The 14,219-nt window shown below is 44.0% G+C and overlaps 1 protein-coding gene across 1 annotated transcript in view; it reads right to left on the bottom strand.

The window, feature by feature from the left end:
• Nucleotides 1-70: 70 nt before the first annotated feature.
• The window catches only part of MCU (mitochondrial calcium uniporter), a 78,674-nt gene continuing 64,525 nt past the window's right edge, over nucleotides 71-14,219 (bottom strand). Inside the window, exons 2-8 of the mRNA XM_063406282.1 lie at nucleotides 12,327-12,396; nucleotides 8,315-8,485; nucleotides 7,718-7,822; nucleotides 5,465-5,625; nucleotides 4,788-4,991; nucleotides 3,158-3,274; nucleotides 71-2,026 (exon numbers count right to left, since the gene is read on the bottom strand). Coding sequence (XP_063262352.1) covers nucleotides 1,949-2,026; nucleotides 3,158-3,274; nucleotides 4,788-4,991; nucleotides 5,465-5,625; nucleotides 7,718-7,822; nucleotides 8,315-8,485; nucleotides 12,327-12,396 — 906 coding nt within the window. The 3' untranslated portion in view covers nucleotides 71-1,948. The remainder of the gene's footprint in view (nucleotides 2,027-3,157; nucleotides 3,275-4,787; nucleotides 4,992-5,464; nucleotides 5,626-7,717; nucleotides 7,823-8,314; nucleotides 8,486-12,326; nucleotides 12,397-14,219) is intronic.

Genomic DNA, 14,219 nt, shown 5'->3' with positions numbered 1-14,219 from the left:
AACTCAGGAGAGAGCTGCCACACAGGGAATATTCTCAGCTGGGGAAAATAACATTATCCAAGAGCACTGATTCAAAAATTGAATAATTATTTATTGTTCCAGAAGTACATTGCTCTTTTATACATATTTCATAAATGATACAGGATTTTACACATGTTCAGGTTTTTTTTTTCTCTTTTTTTTTAAGAAGGACTTTTCTCCATGCTCCCTCCCTCATCCCAAACACACACCAAGGATTCAGCTACAGGATTGTGTTCACTTTTTTCCTTTGAAAACTCATCACACAAACAGGATAAAACAGATAAAAAATAATCACACAATGTAATTAAGTGGAAAGACAGAGGAAAAGGGGAAGGGAAGAAAAAAAAAACAAAACTAGAAACATGCACCCATTCGGTCCAACATGCCACTGAGTGAGAAGAGGCAGCAATCCCAGCTGTGTTTCCACATCTGCAAGGCACCTGGCATCTAGTTAATACTGAATTATTTTCTTTCCTATATTTTTAAAACATGGTTCTCCAAAAAACCCAGAAGCCTCTTTCCATGACACAGTGAGGAGTAGTAGTGAACATCAAAAAGAAGCAGCCAGCCTTTCTGTATATAAAGCTTAGTGTCTTTCTCCCACCTTCATCCTGTCTCCACAGCATTTATCAGCAGGGTGCTAAACCAGACTGACCTGCTTTGAGTGAAGAGATGTTTTATCTGCTTAAAAAGCAGCCAGCCTTAGCTAAGAGAGAGGGCAATGGGTTGACCTTCCTTCCTTTATTTCTTTTTAGCTAAGAACAAGAGATGTCATTAGCCACTCCTAAGGAATTCTGACCTGTGGACACAAAGTTCACTTAAAGCTACTACATCAGGGGAAAGTGCCACAGAACCAAAGCAGTTCTGTGTCTTGCACGGTAAGGTCCCCAGGCTCTCAAAACGCCTCTGGGCAAGGGAAATGCTTTGACGATATGTGAAACCTTCTATCCCATCACACAAGCAGTCAAGTATCAAGTTTCATTATTCCGTGTCCCCAAACTGTTCATTTCAAAGCAGGAGTCATGATTCTGGCAACAGTTTTGTAATCCTTTAAGCCTTCATAATTTCATAGTCCAGGAGGCTCTCAGATTTGGGGTAGGAAGAGGGGAACCTCCCTCCCTTAAGACTGAATATAAAAAACCGCTCATGCAATGCTGCCATGGATTTCTAGGAGCAGCTCAAGGGCACTGGGACGCAAAGTTTATAGAGTTATTAGTGAATAATCCAAAATAGCGATTATCAAATGTCCAGAAGAAAACTCATTCCTTCTCTCACTTGGCTACAACCAATCTGTGCTACAAATAAGCAAAGGAGGAAGTCAGTGGAGCACAGGGGGTGGGCTGGGAAGGGGAAGCTCACGGTTTTCCAGTAGAAAGCAGTCTTGTAGTAACTTTATAAAAGAGACCAGGTCTGACCAGAAGTGTGCGTGTTAATGGCGGTGGAGTGCAAGTTCTGATCACCAGCCAGAGCTCCAGGTGGCTTGGATTCTTTGTTCATTTTTTTTTCTCCTTTTGTTTTTTTTCAAGAGAGAAAGAGAGACTAGAATCAGGTAAAGGAAAATTTAAAAAGCTAAGCAGGCTGCTGGTGTCTTATCAAGAGGCAGACCCTGCAAAGCTGGAAGAAGACACCCCTACACCCCAGCATTACATTCTTTTCAGGAACCCCCCAATCCTGTATTTGTACACAATCACCGCTCTGACAGTTTTAAAAATGTGACTATTGGCCAAGCCCTTTTCAGAACTAACATTCCACAATGTCCCATCTTCAGATTTAAGAGATTTTCCCCTTTTACAGTCCTTTGTCTCGATTAAAGGTAAAAACCCTCCACCCCCCACACCACGTCCCAGCTTCCACCTGCAATGCTTTAATTAAAAAAGGCAAGAGCTATGAACAGGTTTTTTGCCGGGGTTCAGAGCTTCTTTGCTGATCAGTCCTTTTCAGAAATTTGCTGGATGGGCAGATGAACTTGCAGTGGGTCTCGAAGTCTCTTAAGATCCAATTCTGCCTAAAAGTAAAAGACACATTATAAAGCACAAGCTCCCGAAACAACTTCCCCCAATACCATTTCCCTTTAGAGAAAGAAAAGCTTTCCCACATTTCCTTGGATTTCCCCTATCCAGCAGGAAATTGTCCAAAGAGTGAAACCAAGTTGCAGGCCCATATTTCGGAAAACCATTCTCAGCTGTATTTCTCTGAACTTGTCTGCACACAGCCACTTAAAGGAATAGGGTGGGGAAGAATTGGATCCCCGTAAACTCACTGGAATATTTTTTTAAAAAAGCCAACAACAACCCAACATCCCAACCAGATTATTAGGGATGGCTGATTCTAGAAGAAATAGCTCCAAAACATGGCCAGCCAATGGCATCTGTATTCAACATGGCATAAGAAACCCCAGAAAGACGTGTGGGTCCTTCCTTATGTAATTTGTTCTCCAAGGCAGGGGTAGAACTCATCTTGCCCTGGATATCTTACACTGTGTCATTCCCAGAGAAATGGGAATAAAGTGATAAAATGATAGAGACCAGTGAAAAATAGCACGGTAACTCTGCTTTTTCTGCTCACACCATCCTTCTGCAATAAGGCTCTGATAAACACAAGGAAACATCTCTATCCGAGTCCTTCGCTGAACAGATCCCACAAAGTGGATAATCTGTCAAGAGTGTCTGTCTCCAGAGTGTGAAAAACCTGCCCCCACTGATGTTAACAATACAGCTACATGTTCTGAACATTATTTCCAGGACTGCACTGAAGTGCTGTGTCAGGAAGATGTGAACTGAATGGATGCAAGTCTCCATCCCTCACTAAATCCATCTGGTGTGTAGGAGCTGAGAAGAAAAGAAATCTTGAATTAGGCTCCTCTGAGGCATAAAGAGTCTGAAGCAACTCAAGATTTGCCAGCATTTTCTGAAAGGCCCTTTAAGATTGATAGGGGTTTCATATTTGATTTACGCTTCCAGCAGCTCTATTCCTGGGAATATCAAAGCCAATTCAGTGATTGCAGTGGGGCTGTGACAAGAAAATGGGCTGAAAACTTAAAATACATTCATTCTTGCTTGAGGTGTGTCTATTAATAGTAATGAAGAGCTAGCAAGCAGTAATTTCTTTATCTTGTTTCTGGAAAAGTTCTTGTTACCTGAGCAATTGCATCCTTGAGTTGATTGTATTTCTCTAGATCAAATCGTGTCTTTTTGGCTCCTTTATGGAAAAATAGTAAGTACTGTCTGTCTCTGGCATCTGGGTAAACATATTCCTAAAGAGAAAAGAAGGAGAGAAAATAGGAATAAGGCTGCAGCAGGGAGGCAGCACAGGATGCCATAGCACAGTATGTCTCAGATGTGTGTAGGAGAATAGCCAGCTTCTGACAAAAGGCCCAAGCCTGGTCCAAGCTCACACACTGGTGGGTGACCCCTGCCAGCAGCTAAACCCCCACCCAGTCACTCACTGCTGCACTGCTGAATGGGAGAGAGAAGAGAATCCAAAGATAGGAAAAACACCAAGAAAAAATGAACTGTAAAGTTAAAGGCAGTCTAATAACTGACGAAAAAACCTCACAATTACATAAGAGTGATGCTAAAGCAATCACTCACCACCTCCTGTCAGCAGACCAATGCTCAGCCAGACTCTGAGCAACAGCTGCTCTGGAGAAACTCCCTCCTAATTTATTACAACATGTGACATTATGTGGTATGGAGGATCAGTTTGGTCAGCAGCTCTGTCAGATGTGTTCCCTCACAACACCTCACCCACCCTAGCCTATTCCCAGGGATGGAAAGCCTGGGGGTTGGGAGGGGGCACACCAGGGAAGAACAAAAACCAGAGGCGGCCTTGATGCTGTACCAGCACTGCTCAGCAACAGCAAAAGCACTGCTGTGTTAGCAAGGCTGTCTTGGTCACAAATGCCAAACACTGCACCATACCAGCTGCTCTGAAGAACATTAACTCCATCCCAGCCAGAGCCAGCAGTCAGACATTTGCTTCTCTACTCTTTTGTTACACTCCAGCAGTGAGTTACTATCACCTTCCTCTCGTCCCCAGGGTGTGAATCCTTGCATGTAGAGACAACGAGAACTAACATTTTGTACTGACAAGTTTGTGGGGAAAAAAGGAGGGAGAAAAGCTATACTGTCCCTGAGATGATGCAGCTGACAGACCCTTGGGACACCACACTTGAACACCTGCAGCATCTGTTCTGATGGCCTTGTGACAGTACAGACACTTTGAGCCCTCTCTTCCTCATTATTTAGGCAGGATCAGAAACTGATGAGACAAACCATGCACTAGAAAATCCACACAGAATTTGTCACAATTACAAGGATCCAGAGACGGATTCTTCATCTGGATGGGAATCTAGATCGGTGAAAGGCATTTCCAACAAGATGCCTGACCCTTGGGCTCTTTAAAAAGGCCAGTGTGGCACGTGAGAGGGGTGGGCTTCCTTCCTTGAAGCTCAGAAGGTACCTCATGCAGCCCTACCTGTCTGTAGTGACCATATCTGGCAGCAGATGAATCTGTTTGGCTACAGCAGTCAGTCACCAAATACAGAAAAGCATTTCTGGTACTACAACCAGCCAGGAACACCATGAGAACATCCCACACACATCACCTCCCTGGCCAGCACAATTAAACAAGCGGCATCTGGGTTCCAACAGGATAAGGAAGGGGCAAAGAAGCTTCTACCAGGCACATTTTTGTTATTTTTCTAGGGCACAGAGCCCAGAGAAAGTCTTCTACTGAAGTGTCAATACCAGCACAACAAGTCCTACCTGGCGGGTCATTACGAAATAAGCATACATTGCCATGGCACTACCATAGGTGATGAAGTAGGTGACTGGTTCCATAATGTCCCAAGAATATTCCCACCAGGTGAGGCGGGCCAGAATCCCAAACTGAGTGGCCATGTAGGCCAGGCCTCCCCACAACACCAGGGTTGTCCTCTTCTCGGCTTTCCTGCTGAGCTCCATCCTTACCTGCAAAAAGGCAGAAACACACCTCTTGCAGTCTCAGAAGTAATTATGGTAATGTTGTTAAGAGATAATAATGTAAAAATAGTCCCTTATATTAATAGTAACGTTAAGTGGTTTGAAACATGATTTGATTACACATGATGCTTATACAAACAAACCTAAACTTCTTTTCCATCACTACCTTGCTGTCACCTATATTTACTTTGAGCGTGCTCTGAATGCCTCAGGAAAGTCTTTCTTTCTTTATGTTCAGAGCCTTTCTGTTGCATTAACTCCAGTCTTTATTAACAAGCTCATTTCCAACTACTTAAAGCAAGGAAACAAAGTATTTCCACAGAAACCAGAAGCAGACATGGTTTGGTAAACACTTGGTTCAGTGATCTTAAAACTATTTGAAGCATGCCAGGGACCCAATCAAAACCTGGAAATACATTCAGGCTGTATTTGGAAGGTGAATACACTAAGAAACTCCTTACTTTTTCTAGAGGTGCTAGTTGCTCCTTCAATTGCTCTAGTCTCCCTATCAGCTCCTTCTCCTTGTTCAGCTGGTGCTCCTCGATGCTCAAGGCTGTGTACAACTGCTGAACCAACGTCTTCACATCATTCAGCGTCGTGGCATTTTCATGGCTTAAGAGCTCTAGGGAAAAACAGAGGCTGCTTTATACACCTGTGCCCCCAGGGCTTCTCATGTGCCCTTGGGAATCGCTGTCAGTCTGCACCAGAAATGAACAAAACTATCTTTGCAGCAAACAAGTCCCTGGAAGAGCTCCAGCACTCTAAGACAACGTGATTCCCTGCAAGGAAAACCAGGCTTTAATACTGGATATTCCTAAAATTTGATAAGAACAAGGAAAAGAGAGCTGTCCTATGGAGCTGGACAGATGTCAACAGCTGCTTCTGATTCATATTTATATTCAAGGCAAATGAACTAAACTAGCCATGATCCATCACATCAGCTGTCAAGACACAGGCAGAATTCACACTACAGACCACCAGCAACCAGAGTTACTGGTGATGGCAACTGAACATTGTGGGTTAGGGACCCCACAACAGCCTCAGCAGCAGCATTTTGAGTGCCAGTGCCAAGAATTATTTCCCAATGCTCTGTGGTTAACAGCCCTTGCTGTGCTGCCTGCAAGAGAGTGAAGTTCTTCTTCATGGCATCTAGCAACAAGAACAGGACCACAACTCAAAAACACCTTTATCCTTGCATTCCAACTCAAAAAGGATTCCTAGAGGATACCAGTTCATAAAGGAGTTGTGACTTATATTTGTACCTAAAGTTACCAAATATGATTTTACCATCTCAGAAAGCTATGGACAGCTTATGTTGCAACACCAGTAGCTCAAGAGAAAAAAGTGACTCAGTTGCCTGTGCCAAGACACACAAAGCAAATAATTTCATTCTAGTAAAAGGACTCCTGTTCTCCTATGAAGAAAAATCCATGTGTTCTTACTGAGGTGACCATCAAGAAGTACTTATTTAAAACTACAGTATTCTGGCATTTCCATTTTCAAATACACAAGGTGATCCTGTAAAAATCCAAAAGCAGTAGCTGTAAGGTTACTATCTCAGAACTACCTCAGTGCCTATCTGCGGGCACATTCATTTCAGCACAAACTATAGAAATCTCCTTGGCAAGTGCATCCTAGGAGACAATTTCCTGTAACCTTGGTGATCCCAGAGCTCACCTATCAGCACACAGTGGGTGACAGAGCAGAGTAACTTCTTTGTGTGTGTGATACCCAGTGGTTTAGATATTCAATCTTAGTGGAGAGCTTTCTGCTAAGGTGCTTTCAATGAGATGGGAAAAAAACCATCTCTAGTAGAGGTCAGTCTACCCCACATTTAGGGGAGAAAGACCATCTCACCCAGTACTGCACTCAATTCCACAATAACAGAACAATAAAATCCCCCACATCTGTGAGCCAAGTGCCAAACACAACGGCATTTCCCAAGCTGTCCCTTCTGTTTAAATCCTCAGAGGTAACTACAGGCATGCAAGAGCCTGGTTTTATGAAGGCTATGAAGCTGCCCAGAAGAAAGAGGGCAGATAAATACACTGAGTTCCTGCCTCCCCCAGTAATGCTGAAGTGTCTCAAAAGCTTCTTGCAGGTTTTCACATCCTGAAAATCACACAGGTCCAAAGAATATTATTGAAATGGATTTTCTTATTGACTCAAAATAGGTTGTTTTCCCTTCCTACTGAATTCTTCATAACACAACCTGCTAAGGGCACGGTCTCCTTTATTTCACTGTTTGGTAGCTAACAAGATTTTGAGGTTAATCTGCAATATTCAAAGTATCACACTTAAATGGAAACAATGCTAGCTGTTAGGGGAAACAACAATTTATTCTTCCAAACCAGACAATCTAAGTTCCAATCTAATTCCCATCTTGTATCATGTTCCTTCAGAATGAGTTAAATTAAATTACTTTTCAGTAATTAAAAAAAATTTTGAAAAACTTAGAAATTAAAATGAATTCTCTCTCTTTGCTTATTCCTCTTGGGGGCTGGGGGCACCAGCTTTGAACAGAATGAAATATCTGCTTTTCATTAGTGATTATTCTGATTACTTGGATATCTCTAAATTGGGCTCCAAGGGCAGAATTAGAAACCACAGGGCTTCCCTTTAGAAACAAGGCTTCATGCTCCTGAAGATGTTAATAAGCATGTTGCAATGAAGCAGGGAACTGAATACTGAGATGTACTCCCAGGCTGCTTTACCTCTCTTTGGTGGTCTGACATGGTATGAGACATCGTTAATGATCAGTTTAAAGTCATCCAGCAGAAGCAGGTCTATGCCTGTGGAGGAGGCCACACGTGTGCCATCTGTAAGGAAAGCACAAATGATGCATTAAGCAGGAGGAACAAAGGACTTAAACATGCTGTGGCTAAGTTGTAACACCATCCCAAATCCAGCTGTTTGGTTTCTATTCTTTCTAAAGGATGATACTTTTTGCCAGGACAAGCAAAGGTGAAACAGGACTGAGTTTTCACTGCTAAAGAAGGATACTGTTTACTGTGTACCACCTTCCACACCCAATTCCTTATAAAACGATTTAAACCTCCAAGTAGGTTCCAGAGCTTGCATCTTTCTTACTAAATAACAGGGAACTCACCAGAAAAACATCTCCATTAGGACTGATTTCCTTGGCAGCCCTGACTACACGATATTCTTACTCTAGGAATGGCATTTCTACCTTCTGCTCTTTCAGGAAGGTCGAAGAACTCACACCACAGCAAACTTCTACTTCAAAAGCAAAAGGCCGGATGCAAACAGCTGGCAAGCAAGTCAATCAAATAGTTTGCAAACAAGAGTACCTGCTGAGTAGATTGCAACCCGATCAATTCCTCTGTCCTCTGCTCGCAGCTGTTGCAAGAACACCCCGACAGAGTCTGAGATGGGTTTCAGGGTGAACTGGCAGCGCTCGCGCCGCGACGGAAGACTCACAGAAATCACAGGCAACCCGTTTTGGTAAACCACCGTCACTTCTACAGAGACAGCAAAAACACAAACTGGTCGTTAAAAGGGAACAGATCTCTGCTTGGAGAAAGAGGAAAACTTGATTATAATCTGACAGGCTAAACTTTTGGTTTTCTCAAGAGATGTGACCAAAGTAAAATGGAGGTACAGCCGAGATTCTCACTCCAGTAACTTGGCAGTAATTTTCTGTACTTTGTCAAAGTTACTCTCAACACTGTCACCTCTGTTCTAAAGGCAACATGATATCTAAAAGCCATAACATGGCCGCACAGTATGTTTTGGTTAGGTTTTGAGAATAAATGCATTTTGGACTAAGGAAGACAAAACACTGCTGTTTATATCAGGATTTAGAGCTCAAGGGACAAAGGCAGATTGTGTCTATTAGGAAACATCAAGGAAGGACCCACTTCAAATGTTTTTATTCTTGTTTAGTTCTGGTTTCCTCCTCTTTGTCCTGAGGCAAGACATGTAAGAAAGCAATCAGGAGCATGAGGTTGTAGGAGAGCAGCACTCCGAGTTTAGGCTTCAAGGTCATTTCATCTAAAATTCATGGGATCAATATGCTTTGTACTTCTCCAGACAGGCACTACTACTTAGGTGTAGATAAAACAAGATTTTCAATTTCTTTGGTGCTGCCAGAAGCTTTTCTGAGAGCATTCTTGAGGATTTCTGTAATACTAAAATCCATGGTAGTGACCTGTATGAGCTATAAGCTGGTTATTATTTTACTGCTACAACCAGTGCTTCGTGAGATTCATACATAGAAAAGAGAAGTTAAAAGTTCATATTCCCTAAGCCCTTTACTGAATCGCAGCCATAACCATCCTCAAGTGAGGTAGTTGCTAAGATATAACAGCACACCTCAAAATGATTTGCTTTCAGAGGTATCTTTCTTATGTAAAAACAAACAGGGTTTTTTATTGCTCAGAGCATTTGCTGTGTCTCAAGGATGGTGCAGTCACACCCGCCCACAATTCATCTGCCTCAGTATCCCAACCTGTTGTAGCTTTGGTCAACTCCTGTCTCCTTCAACTCACTGAACTCATGGATTGACACGCTAAGTCATTTTAAGCAGCTAACGTCAAAACTAGCCAGTCAAAAAGTCAACAGAAGCAGAAATAAAGACAAATAATGTTATTTTAACTAGCAAAAGGAACTATAAGGACACACCCTGGGACAACACACCTTTTCAAAATTGAGGGATTGTGGATACTGAGAAAAGATTTACCAAGTGCACTTTCACAAAGCCAGAAAAGAATTCTCTTCTCATTCTTAACTATCACATACCTTCATGAAATGAATCAAGCATAAAAAAGCTTTTTCTCTCTTGCAAGGGATTGCTGCCTTCAAGTCCTTAAAAGACTAGATGGAAGCAACCAAGTATGGACACCTAAAACAACTAAAGCATCCTAAGAGGCCCCAGTATCTGAAAACCTTTCAATGCCTATTCTCAAGACTCAGACATCTGACAGGATTTTAGTAACTTTAGGGTTTTGAAGCATAGAACTCAGAGACAACAATCAGATATATACTGGAAAGGAATAAAGCATAGTGCTAATTTATTTGGACTGTCAGACAGAACTGCGAGCTCCTCAGCAGCAGCTGTTATGACACCAGCAATCAGGTTTTCTTTGCATTTAAAACACTACCTGGACCACACAGGCAGTGAGGCAGTTTTCTGCAGAGCAGAAGACAGAACAGCATTTGCATTGACACTTTTTCCACGTACCCCCACTGGTACCACACCACAACCAGAGCTTCAGGACTGCCAGCTCTGGAGGAAGTGCCTACCAGGAACAGCCCTGCTGCATTTTAGGAGTCACCAGCATTAGGAGCACAAAGACTTTCACTAGGATTTCCAGCTTAGGTCAAGTATTAAAGACCAAATCATTTCCCTTCAAAAGACAGTAAGTGTGTAAATACAGCTGCTTTGTGTTTTCCTTGCAAAAACCTTGTCAAAGTGATTTCCTAGCTTAATTCACTGGTGGGGAAAGTCCAGAAGTCCAGGTTGACCCTCTCATCACGTCTCACACAAGTAATGCTGGCCAGATTTTTACTCCATTGAAGAGGAAAGAGGCAAAGAAAAGAAGAAAATCTGAAGGACAATAACACAAACCTAACAGTCAGCAGCAGGCAGCTCCAGTAAGAGTTACTAACAAGCCCCTGTGATATGGCTGCCTCACTCTTCTCTCTGCATCTACTTCACAAGTTACTAAGTGGACAAAGCATTTGGCACCTCACTAATTACAGAGCTAAAGTTTCAGCTAATCTTCCCCCAGTTAAATTTTAAGCCAGGATTTAAATGCATGAGACAAATAAAAGAAATTAATTTTATACAAGTGTGCTTCACTTGTATTTAGTCACCTACAGCCTGGCCAGGAGTGGTCCTAAATGAGACCATGGAGGATTTGAAAAGCTTTACATGTTATGTTAAGGGTGGGGTTGCTTTGAGGTACTAGTTCCATCCAAGCACCACAGTGTTCTGACTCAACCCTATGTGCAGCAGCAACAGGTCACAAGTTTTGGGATTTTTTTAAGATTTCCATTTTCACCTAAAGTTAACTTGAGAAAAAAATGAGGTCAAAACAACATACAGTAAAAGAAAAATGTGGGGCCAAAGAAGTCAGTGTTGAACTTCAGCTACTGTTAAAGGCAAAGTTATAGGAAGAATTAATGAGAGAATTATTCAAGCACAACGTGAGGAGAGGTAAAATCTAATCAGGCACAGGCAGACATCTTCTCAACCTTACACATCCTCTACACTTGTACCTGTTTAAGCCCCAAAGTTTTCATGTAAGCTCTGCAGAGCAGTCAGTCATGTTCTCTTTGCACGCTTGTTATCTTGGCAGGGGAAGCAGGAACCCTTCATTTATTAGCTTTCAGACCTTATTAACAAGCCTTAACAAGGAGAGGATCCACTCCATCTCACGTCTGTCAGCACAAGTGCTCCACTCCCTGTGCACAGCATGCAGATGTTAAGCAGGCAGTGAGCTGAAAGCTGCTCCTTTCCCCTCGGCATTGTGGCACACTGAGATGTTTGAGTTCCACCAGTGCATCCTTTTGCTTTATGCTCTGACAACCTTATCAAAAAAGTCTCATGTTTGAGCTGTCCCAGAATTTAAATAAAGGAATGACACTGCCTTGGCTTCACAACTTATTCACTGCAGCAAATGATGCTTTTGACCATTTTGGCACATAGCTGATACAAACTGCACTTTTGTTACATAAATGGACTTAAGGGGACAGGCAGGGTCAGGCAGAAGGGACCACAGTGGGTCTTCTGGTGCCACCTCCCTGCTCAAGCAGGGACATCCCAGAGCACATGGCACAGGACTGTGTCCAGATGGTTCTGGAGTATCCTCAGTGAGGGAGATTCCACAGCCTCTCTGGGCTATCTGCACCAGAGCACAGGAAAAGCTCTTCCTCGTGCTCAGGCAGAATTTCCTGTGCATCAGTTTCTGCCCTTTGCCTCATGTGCTAGTGGTTGACACCACTGACTAGAGCCTGGCTCCAGCCTGCAGCACCTCCCTCCAGGAAGGACAGCACCCTGAAGAGCAGGGATCACACAGACCTCGCAGCTACATCAGAAAGAAGTCTGGCAAAAAGACTTGGACAGCTGCACGCAATTCCATCTTTCTTTATAAAGCCCGTCCAGTTTAGTAAGGACAGTTCAGAGAAAAGTTGCCTGCTACCTTAATTCTTCTTGACATTGCTCTCTCTGTCACTTCCTTAGCTCCAGACTGGATTGGTGCCCGGCCAAAAAAGCCTCAACCAGGAAAGGGGGCAGGGAATGAGACGCGAGTTAGGCAAGCCCCAGTGAGGCAGGAGCCGGTGCACGAGTGTACTCACCATCAGAGGGCACTACGGTACTGCAATACACCACTCTCACGCTCTGCCAAGGAGACAGCCGCTGATGCACCTGGAAAACGCAGGCACAGCAAAAAGGACAAATGGTCAGTCTGGCAGGAGCTGGCCCAGCGCCACCTCCCGTGCCCCCTTCCCCAGTGCCCGCGCCAGGCACTTCCCTTCCTCCCGCCCGCCGCAGGGCCGGCCACAGCCCCGGAGCCCCGGCAGGAACAGCCTCGTCCCTGCCATCTGTCACCCCGCAGGGCTTCCCCCGCAGCCAGGCTCACCTCCACACACCTCACCCCTCACCCCGCAGGGTTCCCCCGCAGCCAGGCTCACCTCCACACCCCTCACCCCGCAGGGCTTCACCCCGCAGCCAGGCTCACCTCCGCACACCTCACCCCTCACCCCGCAGCCAGGCTCACCTCCGCACACCTCACCCCTCACCCCGCAGGGTTCCCCCGCAGCCAGGCTCACCTCCACACACCTCACCCCTCACGGCTTCCCCCGCAGCCAGGTTCACCTCCGCACACCTCACCCCGCAGGACTTCCCCCGCAGCCAGGCTCACCTCCGCACACCTCACCTCTCACGGCTTCCCCCCGCAGCCAGGCTCACCTCCACACACCTCACCCCTCACACCTCACGGCTTCCCCCGCAGCCAGGCTCACCTCCACACACCTCACCCCTCACACCTCACGGCTTCCCCCGCAGCCAAGCTCACCTCCACACACCTCACCCCCCTCGCACCCAGCTGAGTCTCTAACAGAACAGCTGGGGTTGGTTTTCCTTGATGTGACAAGTATTTTTAAAGCCACACAGTCAATCAGTTTTAAGAAATCCATTTACCTTACTACACAGACACAGAGTAGAAATCATATCAAAGCACAAGGCTTTAAAGGTTAAAAACAGTAAGTTTTTTGTACAACCAGGAGGGATGTTTACAGAGTTGTGGATTAACAGGTTCATTCTCTTTGGTTGTTTTCCATGCCAACATTACTTTTTCTGTGTCCTTACTGAGGGAAGCCAAACTCTGAGACACGAGGTAGTAAACATGCCTGTGCATAGAAGAACAAACTGTTCCAACATAAAAAGCAATAATTGTAATACTGAGCTATAAAAATAAAAAACAACAACAGCCCAACAGGAAGAAAGCACATGAATGGGTTTGTGTGTTCTGCAAACTTAGCAAGAGATTCATTTGCCCATGAAAATCTATACCCAGGCTGATTTAAAGTCTATCTGCTAGATTATATTACACTGGTTATATACTAATCCTTCCCCAACACCAAAATTACAACTCTGGCACACAAAACAGCCCAGCAACCCAGAGTAAGGCATAACACACCAGCTCTCACCTGTCTCTGGTGGTTTATGTTTCAGTGGCTAGCCTCAGATTTTTCAGCAGCTGTTGTCCAATTTGGACATTCCTATGGAATGGGATACTTTTTCTTTCCTGATTGCTAAAACACAGCTGCCAAACCTACATTTTTATAAAGGTATCTTACAAGGGAGGACTTGTTTAAGTAAATTTCTAATGAAGCTTGCAAACAAAACCCAGGTTGCTGATTATTTCTCTGCCAAATTCTCCAGATCTCTGTGTTTCATGAGGTTGCCTTTGATAATCTACTTTAAATGGCTTTAATTGCTACTTCCCTTGTTCTCTGAAGCCTAATACCCAAACCAAGGATATTTTCTACTAATCTTTATTGAAAGCAGGACCTGTGGCCCTGATGGTCACTGCATTGACAGCTCTAGAAATTCACTGTGATATGTGCCGTATTTATACTTCATTTCTATCAGTTTTGACAATGAAAAAAATCAGTCATTTTCAATTTGCCTCCTCTCAACTGCATTTTCAGTTTCCCAGGGTCAAATCAGACATAGGAAAAGAAGTG

This window comes from Prinia subflava, chromosome 9, assembly GCF_021018805.1.
Source record: "Prinia subflava isolate CZ2003 ecotype Zambia chromosome 9, Cam_Psub_1.2, whole genome shotgun sequence".
Classification (NCBI taxonomy): domain Eukaryota; kingdom Metazoa; phylum Chordata; class Aves; order Passeriformes; family Cisticolidae; genus Prinia; species Prinia subflava.
Note: the sequence above shows the minus strand (reverse complement) of the source record. Positions and strands in the feature narration are given on the sequence as shown.